This window comes from Lacerta agilis, chromosome 8 (genome assembly GCF_009819535.1).
Source record: "Lacerta agilis isolate rLacAgi1 chromosome 8, rLacAgi1.pri, whole genome shotgun sequence".
Classification (NCBI taxonomy): Eukaryota; Metazoa; Chordata; class Lepidosauria; order Squamata; family Lacertidae; genus Lacerta; species Lacerta agilis.
Window position 1 is genome coordinate 60,601,784 of NC_046319.1, and position 20,502 is coordinate 60,622,285.

The window sequence follows — 20,502 nt, forward strand, 5'->3', positions numbered from 1 at the left end:
TGCCCTCTGGCTGTTGTTGAACTAAAGCTGCCATTATCACTGACCATTGCTGGCTGGGGCTGGTGGAATTCCAGTAACACCTGGAGGGTTACAGGTGAGTCACCACTGCTTTAAATCAAGAAGGAGAAGCCTTTTTTCATCAGCTGCATAATTAACATGGGGATTTATTGGCACAAGATTTCTCAGACGAGATCGGGCGTGTTCAGGGTAGTATGGCCGTAGACTCGGCACAAAATTTCTCAATGGCCACAAGCACAGACGGTCTTTTAAAACATGACACACACAGGCTTGCAAATCATAGAATCACAGAGTTGGAAGGGACCACGAGGATCATTTAGTCCAACCCCCCTGCAATGCAGGAATCTTTTTGCCCAACGTGGAGCTCGAACCCACAGCCCTGGGATTAAGAGTCTCATGCTCCACCAACTGAGCTGGCACTTCCAGGCAAAGTACACCCTGATGTTCAGGGAAGTGCTATCCCCAAAACACCCTACCAAAGAGCTTTACAGGGATCTCTGGCTGGGGATGGAACATGTGCTCAGCGGCAGAGCAGAGGGCAGTAGGGCCCAGGTCGAATCCTGGCTGCCTCCAGTGAAAAGGAGCAGCTGCCAGTCAGAGTAAATGCTGGGGTAGATGGTCACATGGCCTGGGCTGGTATGGCAGCTTCCTGTGTTCCTGCTGAAGACAGAATGTTGCTTTAGATCAGGGATGGGGAATGTCTCCAGCAGGAACTGGACTGTCACCAGGCCATATGTACTCCTAAGCTACACCCATCGCCAGCTGAGCTTTGCATCCTCCTTGAGTCTCTTTGGTTGGCTGAAACATGTCATTGAACTCTGATAACGCCTCTTTGCTTGCCTGGATGGAGGATGGAGGACAGAGGGTTGTGGGTGTTTAGGAATTAGCATCCTGTACAAAGGATGCCCACTTTTGTCTCCGTCCCTGGAAGGTTGCCCAGAAAGGAATTCCAGCTTCAAGATGAAAAAGGGTCCCCATCTCCCTGCTTTAATTGGTCCTTTGGCCTAACAAGTGTGTGTGTGTGTGTGTGTGTGTGTGTGTGTATGTGTTCATTTTACTTTTAAAAGCCAGCCACAAAAGCCAGCCCTACTCTAGACAAACACATACAAGACACTCATTTTCCCCTGGGTGCATCACATTCACCTAAATTACTAGGGTGAGTTTTACTCCAAATATTACAATTCGGCTTTATCCCATCCAAAGGGTTATGGGGTTCCACTCCTTAAGGCACGTACACATGGCAGCTTCCCAACTAGCTGGATGGTTGTTGCTGCACCCAACAGGAATGTTACTTTTCTCTGGGAAACCCCTACCTTGTGGAAAGCCAGAAGGCAAGCTGTAAAGGCACCACAGTCTGACCCAACCTTGCTAGGGTCCCTTCCCCCAGCAGCTGTGGAGATGCACTAGGGAGTCTGTGACTGCATAGGTCAGGCATGCCGAAAGAGCATCGAGGGATGACTTTGGCATGGAGCAAAGTTGGCATGTGCCCAGAGGCCGTTGATGCTTGAAGGACCCTCCCACCTAGTCAGGTATGGACCTGGTGCTAGCCTTCGTCCATCTCTCCTGGAACTCTTCCACCATTGAGAAGACCAGAAGGGAAGACATATTAAGTGTATGATTAACTGTCTCTCTCAAAGGGAAGGCAGGGGGAAACAGAACCACCTCCTGGAAAGTCCTGTTGCATCCAGGAAACAGGCCTCTTCCTCCCACAAGATGGCTGTGCTCATGTCACTTCCTTTCTGGTGCAATATCTGACACACCCTTGCTGCTGCTCGGATGTAGTAAGCAACCCAGAAGTGAGCAAGCGACGTGCTCTTAACCATAGGAAGAAACACCAGCTGTGCCAGGCAAAAATCTCCAGTCCCCTGAATTACAGTGACACGGGCACACCCAAAGCGAGAACAAGGAAACTGGCAGACCAAAACCCACCCACCCTCTATTCCTCCACTCTGTCCTTCTCACTCCTCTTTCTGATGCAGTTTGCGCTGCACTCTGGCAGTCATGTGGAGGGCCATAAAGAAGCAGCCGGACGCCACCAAAAGGCATAGCAAAGAAAAAAGTGGAGCCAGGTCGCCGTGGAGCCGTGAGTAGATGGGCCGCCTCGTTTCATAATCCAGAAGCACCGCCTCCACCTGGGTGAGGGTGCAAAGCATCAGGAAGACGTGGAAGATCTGGTGCCCCTGGCCCACAAAGTGGCACTTCCCGGGAAACCACTTTTCGGGGTAGGGGTAGGCAAAGAAGAAGGCCGCAATCAGAAAAAAGAGGACGTGGCACTTGTGGTATAAAACAGCCACGTCTGTGAGTCCGGAGGAAGGGGAGACATAGATGCGGTGAAGCACCGGGCTGATGTCCAAAGCGTACGCCAGGGCAGAGGGCATTTCCTGGCAGAGCCTGCCCCCTAGGGAAGAGAGGTGAGGGCTCCTGTATTTGGCGTAGCAGGAGCCAGCACATGAGAGCCACGCAAGCAAAATGGCTCCCGGGATGTAGAAGCCCGCAACCCTTGCGTGCCACTCTGGCTCAATAGCGTAGTAGTAATGCACCAAAGCACTGCTGTACTGGTATGTGGCTACGCCCACGTAGTCTAGGAAGAAAAACGCACAGTGCCAGAACTCAGACTTGGCCTGCAGGAGGTGTGCCAGGGTGCTGAAGGTTGTGTAGATGACTGAAGAGGCGGCGATGACGAAGAGGGGCTGCGTGTGAGGGTCACCAAGGAAGTCCACTGCCTGTGAGAGCCGCCAGAACCTCACCACCAGGACCAAGGCGGCCACCAGGTGCGTCCAGACATTGATGGCCTCGTTGTGCCGCTGGAAAAGCGAGAGGAAGTAGTACTTCCAGGTCTTGTTGAGGGGCCGGTAGCCAGCATGGATGTAGGGCTTCTGGAAAAGCCGGGGCACGTCCGATGCCTCCACCGTGCAGGAGGCTGAGGGGAGGGCCTCCTCCAGCAGCAGAGGGACTTTCCAGAAGTGCTGGGCATTGATGAAGAGGCGGCTGAGCTTTTCGGACACGATCGTTGCCATGGCAGGAATGGGCAGGCCCTGCAGAGCAAAACAACCCCTTTCAGGAAGAAAAGAGGAAGCAGAGTTGGGTTTGTGTTGGTTTGCATTTTGAAACAATGGACGCAATATCTGACAGTGGTTGAAACGGGAGCCACTGGGGGAACAGGGGGAACTGGCAGAGCAGATGGCTGCTTGGGGAACAGAGGAGAAGCTCAGCAGTGTAACTGAGGTTTTAATCCTAACCCTACTTACCTGGGAGTAAGCCCCACTGCAGCCAATAAGGCTGAGTTCTGAGCAGTCGTGGTTGGATTGTGGACTCTTAGTCTACAATCCTAGGCGCAGTAGGAGGAAGCCCCTTTGAGCAAAGTGAGGCAACTTATAGGTAAACATGCATAGGAATTGCACTGCCTGGCTCTGATACTTGGCTGGAAACAAGACCCTTTGAAGGAAGTGGCCCTAAAATGAAATGTGGCTGGAATTGGCCTTGCAAAAAGGAGCGTATTCCCTTTAGACTTAGTAACTGTAGGGTTGGGGGGAAAGGTGTAAACTATGTGGGAAGTATTATAACATGAATCTATGTAATGTTTTTCACTCCTACTTGGATTACATCAAGCACTTTTGCAAGGCAAGAGGTGAGAAGCTGAGAATGAGCTTGCGAGCAGACTGTCAGGCAGAGAAACGCAACAGCAGCTTATCATTGGTCCACTGTTTGCAGACTAAATTTAGTGGCCTGGTTCACAAATAAAGGTAAGCCATTATTAACGCTAAGCAAAGTTCATAAACCAAGAAAAAGCCATGGATTGCAGGTGTGCCTTTCTGTAGTGAATAAACGCAGGTGGCACTGTGGTCTAAACCACAGAGCCTAGGGCTTGCCAATCAGAAGGTCGGCGGTTCAAATCCCCGTGACGGGGTGAGCTCCTGTTGTTCGGTCCCAGCTCCTGCCCACCTAGCAGTTCGAAAGCACATCTAAGTGCAAGCAGATAAATAGGTAACGCTCCGGTGGGAAGGTAAATGGCATTTCTGTGTGCTGCTCTGGTTCGCCAGAAGCGGCTTAGTCATGCTGGCCACATGACCCGGAAGCTGTACGCTGGCTCCTTCGGCCTATAGAGCAAGATGAGTACCGCAACCCCAGAGTCAAAACAAAATAAAATAAAAAATTCCTTCCAGTAGCACCTTAGAGACCAACTACTGGAAGGAATTTTTTATTTTATTTTGTTTTGACTATGGCAGACCAACACGGCTACCTACCTGTAACCCCAGAGTCGTCCATGATTGGACCTAACGGTCAGGGGTACCTTTACCTTTAACTTAAACAATGATTAAGCCATTGGGTTGATTTGAGCAATTAAATCATGATAGAGAAAGAAGAACACTGGAGATATGGGATTCTGGCCAGCTGGCTAGCAGTAGCCAGCAACTTACTTTGTACAACAGCATTCAAGCTAAGTCAATTACAACAGGCTACCCGAGCAATGGGAAATTAGGATTCCAACAGCTGTATCCTTAAAAATCCAAGAACACTCAGCTTCCATCCCAGATTTTACCAAGTTCTTTACTCAAGCCAGGAAAAAAAATCCTGTTTCATGCTTCTAACCTTTGTAACTATAACTCTAGATTTTTGCTTTTGGAAAGTTATGGATATTTATTTAATACAATTTATATATTAGTTGGTTGTAAAAACAACCTCTGCTATCACCACCTAACGGCTTTTGCGTGTGGGTCCTCTGTTCAAAATCAGTACAGTGGTACCTCTGGATGCAAACGGGATCCGTTCCAGAGCCCCGTTCGCATCATGAGCAGTCCGCAACCCACAGCGCCGCTTCTGCGCATGCACGTGACGTCATTTGACGCGTCTGCGCATGCGCGAACAGCCGAACCCGGAAGTAACCCGTTCCAGTACTTCTGGGTTCGGCACTGTTTGCAACCTGCAGCAAACGAAACACGAGGTATGACTGTACCTTACCAAGTTGCAGTTCGGGCTGCAACATTTTATCTATTAATCAGTTAGAAATGGCAAGTGCCATCTTAAAAAATCCCTCATGCTCTGTGTGTGTGGGTGGGTGGGTGAGAGAGAGAGAGAGCAAATGCCACTTCTAAGCTACAACACAGGTACATCATCTAAGACAACCTACATCAAATTGGTGCCCACTCAAGGTGTTTTGGACTCCCAACTCCCAGCACATGGCCACATACCTGGAGGGCAGCAGGTTGGCAAAGGCTTCTCTTAAGAGTATGCTTTTCTCTCTGGAACGCCTGCAGATTTAATCACTTGCTTATTCAATAAAACCCATGTGTTTAATCTTTAACCGTATGACAGCCCTAGTGATGGAGCCAGATAAGCCTTCTAGCATTACAGTATAAGCATTTCCCATTGCTGTATTTCGTAGCCAGAAAATGCCACTCCCCATCAGGGCCAGTGAGGGAGTTCTGAGGGCCACAGGAAACCCAGAGGGCCACATTTGGACCCTGGGCCTGAAGACCCCTCTGCCCGACCTAAACATTTAAAATGTCAAATAGATCAGGGTGGTGGTGGTGGTGGAAATTCTTCTTGTTGTTGTTGTTTTTGCAAATCCCCAAAATGAATGAAATAATTAATCAACAACAAAAGCATTGCCTGGCCCTGATTTCCAACACCATTAAACTTCAACCTGCTCAACCTCCTCCTTCCAGGAAACGCCTTCTGTTCAAAGGAATTTTTTCATCTGTTGCCAATGATGGGCTTGGTCAGAATTCCTAACACCACAAGCACCCCCTTCTAGCCAAATATTCGTCTGGCTGAGATCACTTTCTTAACATAACAAACATGGTTTTTTTTGCAGTGCTCAGAGGGGAAATGCCAGGCTCTCCTCTACTCTGAATCAAGCCATGGGGCGTCAGAACCTGACTAAATACCACACAGGCAATTTAGCATTCTTAAGTCAGGATGGTTATAATGAGAGAGATTAGGTGGCAGCTGAAGGGAGCCTTCTCTCTGAAACTCTGGAGCCCCCTTTCCGAACCTGGTGCCCTCCAAAGTTTCAGGTGAATGGCTGACTCTCCCTTCAACTACTAGCTGATTTCACCACCTGCCACCCCAAGAATGCCTGAAGGAGCGTCTCCACCCCCATCATTCAGCCCGGAAACTGAGATCCAGCGCCAAGGGCCTTCTGGCGGTTCCCTCACTGCAAGAAGCAAAACGACAGGGAACCAGGCAGAGGGCCTTCTCGGTAGTGGCGCCCGCCCTGTGGAACACCCTCCCATCACAGGTCAAGGAAATAAACAACTACCTGACATTCAGAAAATACCTGAAGGCAGGCCTTTTTAGGGAAGTTTTTAATGTGTGATATTTTTGTATTTGATTTCTGTTGGAAGCCGCCCAGAGTGGCTGGGGAAATCCAGCCAGATGGGCGGGGTACAAATAATAAATATTTATTATTATTATTATTATTATTATTATTATTATTATTATTATTATTATTATTATGTTCCTCAGCACTTTTGAGCAGGCCCTGTAGATCAAGACTGTGTACCTGTTACTGTTAAATATGCTTACAAAAACAAGACGGCCAAGTCACCTCACTACACCAACTCTTCTAAAAAGAGCAAAACACCCTGCTTATTCAGTGATAGGTGCCTTTTTGAGATAATTAAAGTAACATGAAGGAAAATGCACATGTCAGTCTTTGAATCAGCTGAAAGTCTGATGATCATTAGACTTCCAATTCTTCCACAGGCTGCCAACAGCACTAATAGCAACCTCCTCCCAGTTTTTTCCCCTCAACCCAACAGCCTGGATACATAACAGAACCCCATTGTTATATAATGCAAAGGGATGAAGGCGGGGTTTGAATTATCTATATAGGAATGGACCTGTAAGCAGGCGCTTAGGCCAAAATCCATGTGAGAACTTGTTTATTTTCCTGCATTCATAAATTCCACTACCACCTCTTCTTTCCTTTAAAAATAAAGATGCCTGCGAGACTTGGCGTTCTCTTTAACACCCCACGCAACATTTGCAAGCCCTGGCTTGCTTTGCCTCTCCCTGTACTCAAACGTTTGGTTCCATATTTTAAAGTTGTGAAACACTCTCTCTTCTTCTTCTTCTTCTTTAAAAAAAGGCATAGACATTGTCTGACCGACGCTCTTTTTCCAAGCAAGGTACACACACCCCGCCAGGCTCCAGCAATGGAAAGATCCACAGGCTAATTAGAGCCCTAATCCAGAAAAAAAACTCACGCCCATTTTAGAAGAAAAACTGGTCTCCCCACTCGCGCTCCCTCCTATTAAGGAAGCTCCCTGATCGCCCCATAGTTTAAACTGACCAACTTTTCTTACGAACTACGAAGATGTTAAAAAGTTTGAGCCGGTAAAAGCTTGCAGACTAATCCTATGCACGTTTACTCTGGATCAAGTCGCAGTGAGCTCAGTGGGGTTTATTCCGAAGTGTAGCCAAGCTAGCTGCAAAGGAAATTGTGATCCTGTGCACACTTGCTCGAGAGTAAGTGCCGCCTGATGTCTTTGGGGCTTGCTTCTAAAGCAAGCTTGCATAGGATCGGGGAGCAAAAGAAACTGGGACCCCCCACCCACCCACCTTAACTCACAAGCGCGCGCACTTTCCTCAGTTTCTTTAAACGCCTGCCTCCCGGACTCGCGTTGCATTGCTCCCCGCAGAAATATCACATCCCCGGTTTGCTCTATTACTACACAGTCCCACCGCACTGGGCATCTTGTCCTTTGAAAGGAGGGGGACCCCCATTTTCTCACTCCGGCGCCCCCCTCATCTTACCGATCGCCAGCAGCTTCTTCCTCAGGATGCTCGTCTGAAAGCGCCGAAGGAAGAGCAAAAAGAGAGAGGCGCCGACCCAGCCTAGCCGGGCAAGGCCGCCCCTCTGCGGCAACAGTCGTCTCTCCCCGAGAGACCCGCCTCGTCTGTTTTGCTTTTTCCCACGCAGCTGCAGGCAGAAACCAAACAGAAGCGCCGCCGAAGATTTTGGACCAACGAGGCGCTGCGCCCTCTGGTGGTTGCAGCCGACACCCGAAAGTAGCGCCGGGCAGGAGAAAGGGGGGGGGGGACCCCAATGCGAAAGCTGCAGGAGGAAGGGGACATGCATGCTGCATTCCCCTCCTTCAGACGCTGAGGGAAGATGCATGCGGGGAATCCCGGGCAGCTTTTCTCGCCTCATTTCAGAAGTCTCATGTGCCAAAAATTCCGTCCTCTGTGCAGTTATTAAAGGCAGAGGAGCCCTGTTCTCCGTGTCCTTATGCCCAATCGCCTCTGTTGCAAAACATGAGCTGCCATAAGGCATGGAGGAGATAACCTGAGATGGTCCAATGCAGGCTTCCTCAACCTCGGCCCTCCAGATGTTTTTGGCCTACAACTCCCATGATCCCTAGCTAGCAGGACCAGTGGTCAGGGATGATGGGAATTGTAGTCTCAAAACATCTGGAGGGCCGAGTTTGGGGAAGCTTGGTCCAATGCCTGCCAACCCATTGGATCCTGCACTAGGATCCTACACACACTGTTCCTCTGGGTCCTGGGCAGCTTCTTTCTGCTTTATGTTTGCATGGACCCCAATGGGACGCAGCAAAGAATCATAAAATTGTAGAGTAGGAAGGGACTCCAAGTATCATGTACTCCAACCTCCTGCAATGCAGGAATTCTGCCCACTACCATCCTTGAGTGGGCTCCAACCACCAACCTTCTGCTTTAGCAGAAATTGACCAGTGTAGGCACTCCCAGAAAATGATTGCTTTGTTTCTCATTGGTTTTTGCTGTTGCATCACTGTGTCAACTTATCCAGACCCATGGGCATAGCCAAGAGGGGGCAAGGGGTAGCTGCCCCCCCTAAATCAATAAAAATACATAGCTAACTGAAGCTCTGCCCTACCCCCCAGATCCTGGTTATACCCATGTCCAGACCCAGTTTTTCTCTCTCCCTAGACTAACTGCAAGGTTTGTCAAGGAAGGCTAAACCAGGAGCCCAGGTTCAGACAACACACTAAACCAAACCATAGCTTAGCACAACAGCTAACAACCGGGGAACAAAGCAGCCACAATCACCTTTCATAGATCCTATGCTTTCATGCCAAGACAGGTGTGGAAAAGCTCAGGGGCACAGGCCAAATTAGGCCCAGCACAAACCCCTAAACTACACTCACTTGACTCAAACCAGTCATCATGTAACACAAGAATGGAGTAAATGCATGGCTGAAGCAGCTGTGACCTACTTAAGTTGTGAGAAACTTTTCACAGCCAATCCCTGCAGAAAACACTTTCGCCCAACTCAGGTCTAGCAAAGTCCCATGCCCTGTGTTTCCCCAGTGCCCAACAGCCAGCAGGCTCTTTGGGAAATGCTGCAGAAGGGACTTCTGACATGCAGGTCATCACCCAAACTGCTAATTTAGTCATCCCCCTACCCCGTGGCAAAGCCATGGTTTGGCTTAAAGGTCAAGGGGTAAAGGGACCCCTGACCATTAGGTCCAGTCATGGACAACTCTGGGGTTGTGGTGCTCATCTCACTCTATAGGCCATGGGAACCGGCGTACAGCTTCCAGGTCATGTGGCCAGCATGACTAAGTAGCTTCTGGCAAAACCAGCAGTGCACGGAAACGCCGTTTCCCTTCCCGAGTAGTACCTATTTATCTACTTGCACTTCAGCATGCTTTCGAACTGCTAGGTGGGCAGCAGCTGGGACCGAGCAATGGGAGCTCACCGTCACGGGGATTTGAACCGCCAGCCTTTCCATCGGCAAGCCCTAGAGGCTCAGTGGTTTAGACCACAGCACCACCTGCAGGGCGAAGCCATGGTTTGGCTTAGTTATGGGCAAAATCATACTATTAAGCAAGTTGTATGAATTTCACTTCTTCTGAGTTTTATGCTATCAAACATTGCTTACCTGCATTTATGTGCTACAACCATTTGAATATAAATGTGTACTGCATACTGGTAATCTTATTTGCCCAGTTTGGAATTCATTGATATTTTACTAGACTAGATAGCAAGCTAAATCTCAAGTACTGAATAATGCAAAATCTGTGTTAACAAGTCCAAATGGCTGCTAGCAAAGGCACACTAAGCTGTATTTAGTGTTGGACCATATGCAGCTATTAATCATTTAGTTTTGAAAACTTCTCAATAGTCTTCCACCACCCACAGTACACACCTTTAGTATTTTTTATTTACATAGTCTTTCATCAAAGATCTCAGGGTGGTCACAAAATAATAAAAAATATTCATTGCGGTAGAGAATTAAGCCACTGTTGATTTGCCCCATTAAGTTTTAAAGGCCTGCTTGTGCTTTTTTCAGGGCAGCCTCTCCTGCATGCCTGGCTCATCCCTTCAGAATGGCAGCTGCATTGTGCGGTTATATTTACTATATATTAATTCACCCATTTCTAGTCTCTGCACTCAGGACTTGACAAAAAGTACAAGAAAGCCATGTCAACTGGTATGTTTCTTCACCATTACCTTGTGAACTTTGGTATCAAACAAACTTTTTACCTGCACGAGGTCTGTTAAGCAAGACATTTCCATCTGGTACATAGCTAGAGGACAAGTGATGCAAAATATTGTATTATTCCAGACTATGGGACAGAGTTTGTATGCCTCCGGACTTCGTCATTATTTTGCAGGAGTAATTCAAACACATACCACAACTGTAGCTTTGGACAATTGTGGTCTGTCACCCTAGTGCATCAATTTTCATTTTAAAAAAAACCTTGTATTTAAGTGATGGGGAAATGCCCTGAGAAGCATGGGGTGGAGAATCAATGAACAGTAAGAAATGTAGACAACCCCACAATCAAATTGGGATACTCAATATGTCTAACCACCACATAAGCTTTGTGCAAGCAAATCAAACGAAGTTCCAAGGAGCCCTTAGCAACAGAACAGGGACAAGAATATTCTGGATGCACTTACAAGTCCCACTGAGATAAGCAGGAATGCACTGAGGCCCTATTTCTCCAAGAAAACTTGTGAGATGTGTTTTAAGAATACTTCCCAGTTAGCAATTACATGTATTCAGCATTCATTTTTCTCCATCCCAAACATGTTTTAAAGCATCACAAGCACTTTTGGTGACAAGGTATTTACTATTTATAGGCAGCAAGGAAAAGAAACCAATTTAGTTATGTCTATTTATTGATGGCTGACTAAATCTAACAGGTTACAGAGCAATATTTATATGTTGATGTAATGAGCAAGTTGACCAAGCACACATCTGTACAGAGACATGCACAGGAAGCCATTTTGTATTTATGCCATTAAAATACAGCTTGAATAACCAGGTACCAGTCACACTACTTATGAAACATTCCAGAAGCTTGGGGGGGGCGAGTTGGGGAGAAAAGGTCTGTTAAGTGGCTTTCATCAAAGTAGGTTGGTTATGAACACAGTACTAGCTAGGTTGGGTGTTCTCCGTATTGCAAGTGAAGAAAAGCCATCTATTCTTTAAAATATTGGTAATTTATTTTCTGAATTAAGTAATGTGCCTGCAGTAGTTTGTGCACTGAAATGTTATTTATTACAAGCCCATACTTCAGAATGGAATATTGCATTCCATACTGGGACTATGTAGTTACATTTTTTGCCACATGGGGGAGTTGCTCCAACTGGCAAATACATTTTACAGCACTAAGATACAAAACAAGCACAATTTGGCAGACACCATCTTTCAGATCATTGTTTTGCTATCATTCCCCACACCCAAACTCCCAAAAACCAATTTAAGGCTCTACAATGCATTTTGCAAGATCCACAAGTTCCCTTTTAGAAGTATTAAGTCAGTGTGTTTCAACAATAAAGTCTCTTTAATATCCAGGACCACCTAAGCATTCTCTTATTCCAAGCACTATACTTGAACCTAGAGCAGTTTGCAAAATGGTGACTGGAGCTTGAGGCTGTATGGACACCCCTAAATTTTAAATGAAACTTAAAAACTAACAGGCAAATGCTTTAGAAGTCAGATCACAGTCACATGTTAACAAGAAGTTATTTGTTACAAAGTGCAAGCCTATCTAGGGAGGGAGGTGGTTCTTAATTGTTTAACAAACCACCAGCTGACAACTGCTGAGGTGAAAAACAAAGCTCTTATTGTGAAACTGGGACAATAGGCAACAACTCTAATGAAGCTGGCTACTGTGAAACATCACTAGCCATTGGATATATTGCTTGCAAGCATTTTTTGTTCTTTATTGCATCAAAATGTTCTAGCCATAGCTATGCCCAAGTTGCATATTTAGTCATGCTAGTCTCAGAAACAGTCACCTGTGATAACAGCACTGTGCAGCTTTTATTAAGTCACTTGGTTACAGTAATATGTTTAAAACCGACAGATTCTGAAGTGTAACAGATTCAGCATGAGCATTACACTACATATTTCTTTCACAAATATGTCAGAGCTGAATACAGCACTAGCCATCAATCCAGGAACAAATGCACTGGAATAGAAGAAATGCAACAAGATAGCTACACTGGAAAGACAACATTTTAGAAAAAGAGTGAACATGAAAAGGGCTCCCCTCTAGCTCCCCAAAGCATGTGTACAGTTGGATCTAACTATAAAGCTCTACATCAGTTTTCTAGAAACTTAACAAAAACACTGGCCAATACAGTCTTTGGATATTTAGACAAAGGGGAGAAAGTCAGTTTCCATGATGAAGTCAGTCGCTTTCGTTGTCACCAGATTCTTTCCCCCCTTCTTTGTTCTTCCGTACTTCTTCAATATGCTTGTCCTGATAAAGCAGAGTTAAGATAGTGAGATACAACTTGGTTCTTCAGGGGTTTTACTGCTACCAAAACTGTCTTGTTTCTATAAACACAATGCAAAGTCCGGACTAAAATAAAAACTACAATCTGCAGTTTCTGCAGAACATATCCTGGGGTTTTACATAGTGATGCACTCAAGCAGATTGGCACGCTATAGTTTAATGACTTGAGAAGCATGGTTTTCATCCCAACTGGTTAACATTTAAGCTTCATGCAGCCAAAAAAACATCCACCCATCCAGTTTTTAAGTACCTCCAAGCTCTGTGCAGTTCTCTTTTATCAAAAGTATTCTTTAAACTCTACCACTAAATACCTATTCAACACAGTATTTAACATAGGGACAAAACAAAGGACTAACTGCAGCTATTTTGTTTTAGTCAAATGTTAGGGAAGTGGTTATCAGTAGAAACCTGTATGTGCTTAACTGTCTATTTGTTGACTTGGTCTTACCTTATTGCTACTTAGGAGGTCCAGTGATTCTAATAGTCCATTCCCTCCAAAATTAAATAATCATGTACAAATCCTGAGCAGTTAGGTGTTAATTATTCTTTTTTTAAACCAAGGTGTACTGTTCCTAGTTTGTTGTCACTGGTGGCCCCAAGTTCATATTTCATTATTTTATAGAGAATCTTAAAATACCAGACTTACTTTCTCTCTCAAGCGCTCCAGTTTAGCAGCCATTTGTGCTTCTCTGTTCTCTTTGATAGCTTCCATTTTGTGGGTCAACTTTTCCTCTGCCATTTTGCTGAAGTTGTTATTTTCTTCAATTGCCTTCTGCAGCACCTCTTTCTCGTGCTCTCGTTTTTCAGCTAGCTGCTTCAACACTTCAGCTTCATGGGACTAGAATATAGATCCATTCCATGTTTAGTTGAGAGTGGTCTGTATGTAATTACAGTTGTTGGGCTGTGTTAAGTATCATCTGAGTCATTGATAGTGGCCTCAGTCTACTAGCAGCTAAGCTAGTTCCAAATCAGGGCAGACATGAAATAGACAAGTGTGTCTCCCCTATCTGTCCTGGAATCTCTTTCTCCACTTCCAGTATACTTAAATTCAAACAGAACTGCAGCAATTCTATTCGAACTATTAATCTTCATCTAAACCTCAATTTATAATTAACTATAAAGGTGCTGTAACATCCCGTTTGAGGCATTTTTCATGGGCTACGGTATTCCTAATGGTAAATTCTATAAACTGGCTACCATTTCAAGTATACACTTGTGCACAATGTAGTGTAGTATTTAGAACTAGAAAAATGTTTACCTTGCGCCTTTCTTCTGCTGCTTCTAGCTTCCTTTGAATTTCTTCCAGTGAGAGATCTTTTTTCTTTGGAGGAGAGAGGGGAAACTCTGGAACAGCTTCTTTTGAAGGAGGGCCAAGTATCAATTCAAATGCCTGTCCAGAAGCACGTTTTTCTAGTTCTTTCACCTGAATGTCTAGAAGAGACATTGTAAGTAACAGTTAGTATCCTTGAGCCACATCATGCTAACACACACTTCTGCTTAAAAGTGCCCTCAGGCTGAAGGAAGCAAATCAAATTTCAAGTCTGCATTTGCAGTACAAACTTTAAAACCTGTTTGACTAGTTAACTGAGGCTCCCACTTCCCTCCGCATACTTAAGTAAATGTTGTTTGAGGTCCCTGGGGGCCTACAATGGAATACAAAGTACCTCCACAAAGGGACAATCCCTGTTTCCTTGAAAACAATAACAAATCCTGTTTAAATGTGCCTTATGTTTTAATACAGTGTTACCCCGTGTTACGCACGCAATCCGTTCCGGATCGTGCTACGTAACACGAATGCCCCCCCCAAAGAAGAAAAAACCCGAAAGTGTGATTTGAGCATTTCTGCACATCCGGGGGTCGCGCGCACTTCGGAAACGCTTGCGGGCGTTCTTAACTCGAACATCCGCAACCCGGGGTATGACTGTACAGGCATTTGCTAAATATTTACACTTAAGATCTGTAGTTATCTTACAATCAATATTTGGACACCTACAGCAAAATTTAGTTTCACACATAGTTAAACTACAACAAAAACACCATTTGAGGACAGTTCTAGACATTTTAATAGTTGTCACAGGATACAGGTGTGAACCTTAGTCATATCGCATCTGACAAAAACACTATCATTCAAGCCTAGATGTCGTCTGTGCTTTTCAGTACGTGTAATAGCTGTAACACCGGCAGATTAATGCTGATGCAATTGAAAAAATTATATTGCATTTTAATACTGTATACATTTTACTGATGTTTAAGTATTAACTTAGAAATGCTTTTAATTTATTAAAAATGTATCTTGAGAAATCATTGTGTGTATCTGGATAGCTCATTTGGTAGAGTGTGGTGCTGATAATGGCAAGGTTGCAGGTTTGACCCCTGTATGGGACAGCTGTATACTCCTTCATTTCAGGGGGTTGGACTAGATGATCCTCAGGGTCGCATGATTCTAACACAAATATTAGTGGATAAAGTAGCACTTACCAGAAGAAGCCATGGCTAAAGTAGATTCCAAAAGAATTTGCTGCAGGAACTCCAATAGGTGAGCACTAAGAAGATGGAAACGTTAGATAGATAGTAACTTTACATAAATGTTAGGACTACTTGAACTCTATTCAGTGTTTTCCTTCTACCAGTTTCTAGTCCTTATTTAGGTTTGGATGACAGCATGCAAAATAACACATCTGGAAAAAAGAAACCAATCTGCTATACATAGTAAATATCTAGAATGCTGTACTCCGAATTAAATTATGACCTCAGATCGGCCCCACCCCCAACACTAAGGATCCACCACTGCTAACTCACATTAATAGGAATAGGAATAGGAATAATTTATTATTGGCCAAGTACATTTTCCAACATACTTGGAATTTGTTTCGGCTACATTGCAATGTAAACATACAGACACTGTTCCTCTCACAATACAAAGAAGTAAAGAAACCCCACCCATATTTTACCTCCCCTTAAGCTATACAACTACGAATTTAACAATTTAATGGCACAAGGGAAAAAACTATTCTCGTGCCTGGCCGATTTTGTATATGAAGTCCTGTAGCGACGTCCAGATGGAAGTAAATCAAGCAGATGATGACCGGGATGTAAAGGATCTGCTACAATTCTCTCTGCTCTCTTCCTTACTCGGGTAGCATAAATTGTCTCTATTGAAGGCAAGCTAACACCACAACTGTATTAAAAGAAATTAACCAAGATGCTACAACACAATCTTGGTGCTTTACTAGAGCGAAGCAGACCAGTCTTACACTGCATTACCGATATACACAATGAAGCAGGGGCTGGTCCTGTGTCTCAAGCTAGGTGAATACGAATGGTTTTCAAGTTACATGTGTCCATTTCAAACATCCTGTTATTTATGTCTGGGATTAACAATTCTGTGCCCCAAGCTCTTAAGTATATAGTGGGCAACCAGAAGAAGTTTTAAGTATTTTGCAAGAAGGTACACCAGATTTTCCTACCAGCTAGTCAAATGAAGGCACCTAAGGCTGGATAGATTCCTAGAGTGCAGGCTGCTTGGGCACCAATAAGTTTGATAACAGCACCTGAGAATTTTATTGCCTCCCCCTCCTCCAGCTATATCCAAGGGTATCTAAAAGTAAGACACTATGGTTTGAAATTTATTTCCAGCAACGAATACTAATCCACTGGGCAGATGTGCTCCATCTGTCCCTTCAACATTGATGATTAAAAGCCATCAAAGCCTTACATATATGCTACTAGATTCACTAAAACCCTCCCTCAGGAGCCTCAGAAGGATGACATATTTCCCTTTTCTGCTAGCCTAGGATTGGTATGTGCCATTGTTCTTGCTACTTCGAGACACAAAGGGTAGCTCACTATAATCGAGATCTAGAACCATTTGCGCTAAATCCAGTATTAACAAGGCAAGGCAGCATACATTAAAAAATAAATTCGAGCCTTGCCCTATTCTAACCTCTGCTGCCCCTGACCTTTTGAGATAAAACCTAATTAAATGCAGCACAATGGCACCCCTATGTATGTTTGTATTCCCAGGCAAAGCAAGCTCTTTTGGGGGGGGGGGGAGGATAAGAAATAAATAAACAAGCATGCACAATAGCAAAAAGCTGGGGTTCTTAAGGCGCACCTCCTCTGCGGTCAGGCTGAAAAATCAAAGGCTAGCAACGCCCAAGATCTGAAAGCGGGGGTGGGTGGTTTTGAAAAAAGCCCCAGTGGCTTTCTACTACATACTATGGGGCGGGACCAGGAGAAAAGACTCACAGCCAATAAGGATCATAGATAATGCAAGATAGTGGAAGGGAGAAAAGATGGGGGAGGGGAAAGAAAATGAAGAGCGACGCCTGCCTCGAAGCCCCGCCCAGCCCACGCGCCATTCTAGAACCGCACCGAATTCAAACAGCCCGAGAGCGCGCGCGCGCGCTTCCACCCTCAGGAAAAAAAATAAGGGAAGGGAGAGAAGAATCTGAGCTATAACGGTAACATCCGGGCACCTGCTGCTCGCGCGTTCCTCCACCCTCCTGTGTTCGGCGCGCCAAAACAATCCCGAGCGAGACTGCGACACACATACAAAAAAACCCGCCTCAGCCTCGAGTGCGCGGCCCGCTTGGGCTCGGGGCTTCTCGCTTTCCTCCCGCTGCACGCGGGGTCTCTGCTCTTTCCCGCCCTCTCCCGGCTTTTTCCTAAATCACATTTTTAGCCCCTCACGCCGCTTGAGGAACGCGCCTGCCGCCCCCTCCCTTTAATCCCCGATGGCGGGCGCGACAAGGTGGCGGTGGCGGCGGCGGCGGCAGCTTCGACAGCAACAGCGGCGCCGCCCCTTTCCCTCCCAACAATAGATGGGCTACTCAAGAAGAAAACCAGAGGACGGGGAAATGGGAGCGGGCGGGCGCGTGCTAAGAGAGCCGGGGAAGCTGTCGGCGGTGCCCACAATCATTAGAATCGCCGTCCCAAGCAAACAACGGAGCGCCGCCCGTCCACTCAGGAACTGGGGTGGGGGCGCGAGCGAACAATAGCCGTTCCGCGAGGAACCACGCGCCCCTTTCTGCCTTCCTCACACGCGGTTCTTTTGTCCCCCGCTCCTACCCGCCGGTCACCGCCGAGCCACCCACTCGCTTAAAAAGAAGCAGCAGCCCATTCAGGTGACAAAGCAACGGAGCCGTCTGAGACAAAAGCGTTTTTTTCAGAGACCCCGCCCGAGAAGCCCCCTTCGCCCCTCTTCCCCCAACAACGCACTCCGCTGCCGCCCCACTAAACGAAGCCCCATTTGCCCCTCGCAGTGAAGGACCGACCGCTCGTTAACGCCGTTCCTGGCTCAGCCTCGGATTCAAACCAGCTTCTTAGCAAACCCACCTGCTCCTGTCACTGCGGCGGCTACACACAGACTCAGCTCCTAACCGCCCAGCGCTCCCCACAAAAGCGGCAAACAAAGGCACGTGACCTGCATCGGCCACGCCCCCAATTGGCCGAGAAAAGCGGCACGTGCCGCGCAGCAGGGAGGGGGAGAAAACGAGAGGAGCGTTCTTTCTCTAGCCCCTTCTATTGTGATGGCATGATGGGAAATGTAGTGCAGGGGTGTGTCTCGGTGCAATAAAAGTTTTTTTTTTTTTTTAAAGACGGGTGGATGGAGGCAATATATGGGAAATTGGCAGGCTCTTGGTTTCGTTCTCCAACTTCCGTGCAATCTTTGTGGGCGCCGCGGTCCATTCCTTGCCTGGGACAACAGAAGAGTGTCTCTTTGTTCTCATTCTCCCTCCTGTCTCCGCTGCTTACATGTCAATCATTTGACCTTAGAATAGACAAACACGCCCCCCCCGCAAAAAACGACGTGTAATCACACTCCATTCTACTCAAAAGGGCCTCGCAGCCCCTGCATGTGGCCCTTTAACTCTCAAGCAAGCTTCACTGAGCTTAACGTAGCTTACTCTCTAATAAGATGTATATGTAAATTTCATGCCTGAACATGCTTACCTGAATTCACTGGGTCTTGCACCACCATAAGACTGCAAGTGTGTAGTGTTAGGGTTGTAGTCCCAATCTTTTTCGAATCATGTAGGTAACGGTTATCTCTTCTCAGAAAGCAATTAATACATTACTGTACCAATAAATAGTGCCAGCCCAAGATACCTTCATGGCTTTATATAAGCTGATTAAATTGGAGGTTGAAAATCTTAATTCAGCACTGGCCATTGTTGTAGCATCCTTTACTAGAGCAGCAGTTTGGCTTCAGGAGCGCAGGGCAGGCTACATGCCACATGAAGATCTGTCCTGTTCCTTGCCACCATTCTTGCTTCTCGGTATCTGCAGTCTGAGATAGGACCCACACTCTGCCTAATGGTAGGCTCCACACTGTAGGAAATAGGTCACATTCATCCTGGTGGAATGGATCTCATTTTCATCTGTGTACATATCTCTTGCGCTATTGAGCCATTAGGCCCCTTTGTATATTATATTCTTCCCCTTCTGTCTGTACCCACATTATATATCTTTTAATAGTTTTGTTCAGTGCTTTTTTTCTGGGGGAACGCAGGGCTACACATACTCCTAAACATTTTGTGAATGTAAGTTTTGCCTAATTGAGGGGCAGTATTTCAATATGAGTAGGAAAATGAGAGTACCCCAAAAAATTGGGGGGGGAGCGCTGGTTTTGTTGTACAGTGCCCAGAACAAACTTAGTTGGTCTCTAAGGTGCTACTGGACAATTTTTAATTTATTTTTATTTATAAAGACTGCGTCAGACCAACACAGCTACCTACCTAAATCTAGAATCACACCAGTCTTTAATAGAGCAGTTCCACCTCCTTTAGCTGAAGTTATTTGGCACCTCACTTGATGATCAAGAGCTCATTTCGGTGGAATCTGGCCATATAACAGAATATAGGATGTCAAAATCTGCTAAAAGGAAAATGAGAAGGAAGGTTTAAAATGTGGGTGAGGAACTTGTGGCCCTCCAGATGTTGAACTTCAACCACTGTCAACTTCAGCCAGCATAACCAATGGCCAGGGATGGTGGAACCCTGAGCCCAATGGCAACACCTGGAAGGCCACAGGTTACCTACACAGATTTAAACAAAACAAAACCTCAGAATATACACGGCTTTATTGTTAGGGAATTTTCAAACACAAACGTTAAAAGTACTTCTTGCATTTCACATTCCTAATTCAAATGTAAAACTGGCATTGGCTCAACATTGTAACTTACAACACATGTACATCATGGGATTAAGGCAGTGTAACTGAACAACAGCCAAAGGTCCAGTGCCATCTTAAAGATTATTATGGTATAAACTCTGGGGGGCTTTCTGGGAAACCAAAACCTAGTTGCAAAAAGCTTGTGCCACAATACTGTAGATGTCTTTAAGATGACCCAGTATAGTACTCTAAGATGTTTGCATTCTGGTACATCCCTTCTCTGGGAACTGCAGTTCTGTGCAATATATAGCACATCTACCCTACATCTTGAAATTAAACCCATTTTGAAATTGTTTTAAGTCACTTGTAGAATCCTAGCCATACACTATAGTTAGAAAAATAAGCATGTGCACACAGCTCAACCAATCCTGTTTCCTAGTGTTAACATATGAACCAGCACTCACGGTTTTTTTTTTTAATCACATACAAACTATGAGCAATCAGGGGGGGGATCACAAGTGCTGGTTTGCATGTAACATTAAACCAGCTGTGCCATGGTTTGTTTCTCTAGAGAGCAGCAAAGCAGAGTGCCCTTGAGCTGCACACATTGGCTAATTTCCCT

The 20,502-nt window shown here is 45.8% G+C and overlaps 2 protein-coding genes across 5 annotated transcripts; both read right to left on the minus strand.

The window, feature by feature from the left end:
• Positions 1–336: 336 nt before the first annotated feature.
• Positions 337–7,916, minus strand: PAQR7 (progestin and adipoQ receptor family member 7). Of its 2 annotated transcripts, none has more exons than XM_033157805.1 (2): positions 7,780–7,916; positions 337–3,053 (listed from the first exon to the last, which is right to left on the minus strand). In XM_033157805.1, exon 2 carries the CDS (start codon positions 3,033–3,035, stop codon positions 1,977–1,979), a length of 1,059 nt encoding a protein of 352 aa, XP_033013696.1. In that variant the 5' UTR covers positions 3,036–3,053; positions 7,780–7,916; the 3' UTR covers positions 337–1,976. The 2 variants fall into 2 exon arrangements, with proteins under 2 accessions (XP_033013696.1, XP_033013695.1); XM_033157804.1 differs by having other exon boundaries at positions 337–3,072; positions 7,780–7,910.
• Positions 7,917–12,157: 4,241 nt separating this feature from the next.
• STMN1 (stathmin 1) lies at positions 12,158–18,260 on the minus strand. 3 transcript variants are annotated; one of them, XM_033157814.1, is made up of 5 exons: positions 18,102–18,260; positions 15,243–15,307; positions 14,023–14,195; positions 13,411–13,602; positions 12,158–12,728 (listed from the first exon to the last, which is right to left on the minus strand). In XM_033157814.1, exons 2-5 carry the CDS (start codon positions 15,253–15,255, stop codon positions 12,657–12,659), a joined length of 450 nt encoding a protein of 149 aa, XP_033013705.1. In that variant the 5' UTR covers positions 15,256–15,307; positions 18,102–18,260; the 3' UTR covers positions 12,158–12,656. The 3 variants fall into 3 exon arrangements, with proteins under 3 accessions (XP_033013705.1, XP_033013703.1, XP_033013704.1); XM_033157812.1 differs by lacking the exon at positions 18,102–18,260 and adding an exon at positions 17,013–17,140; XM_033157813.1 differs by lacking the exons at positions 15,243–15,307; positions 18,102–18,260 and having other exon boundaries at positions 14,023–14,223.
• Positions 18,261–20,502: the final 2,242 nt, after the last annotated feature.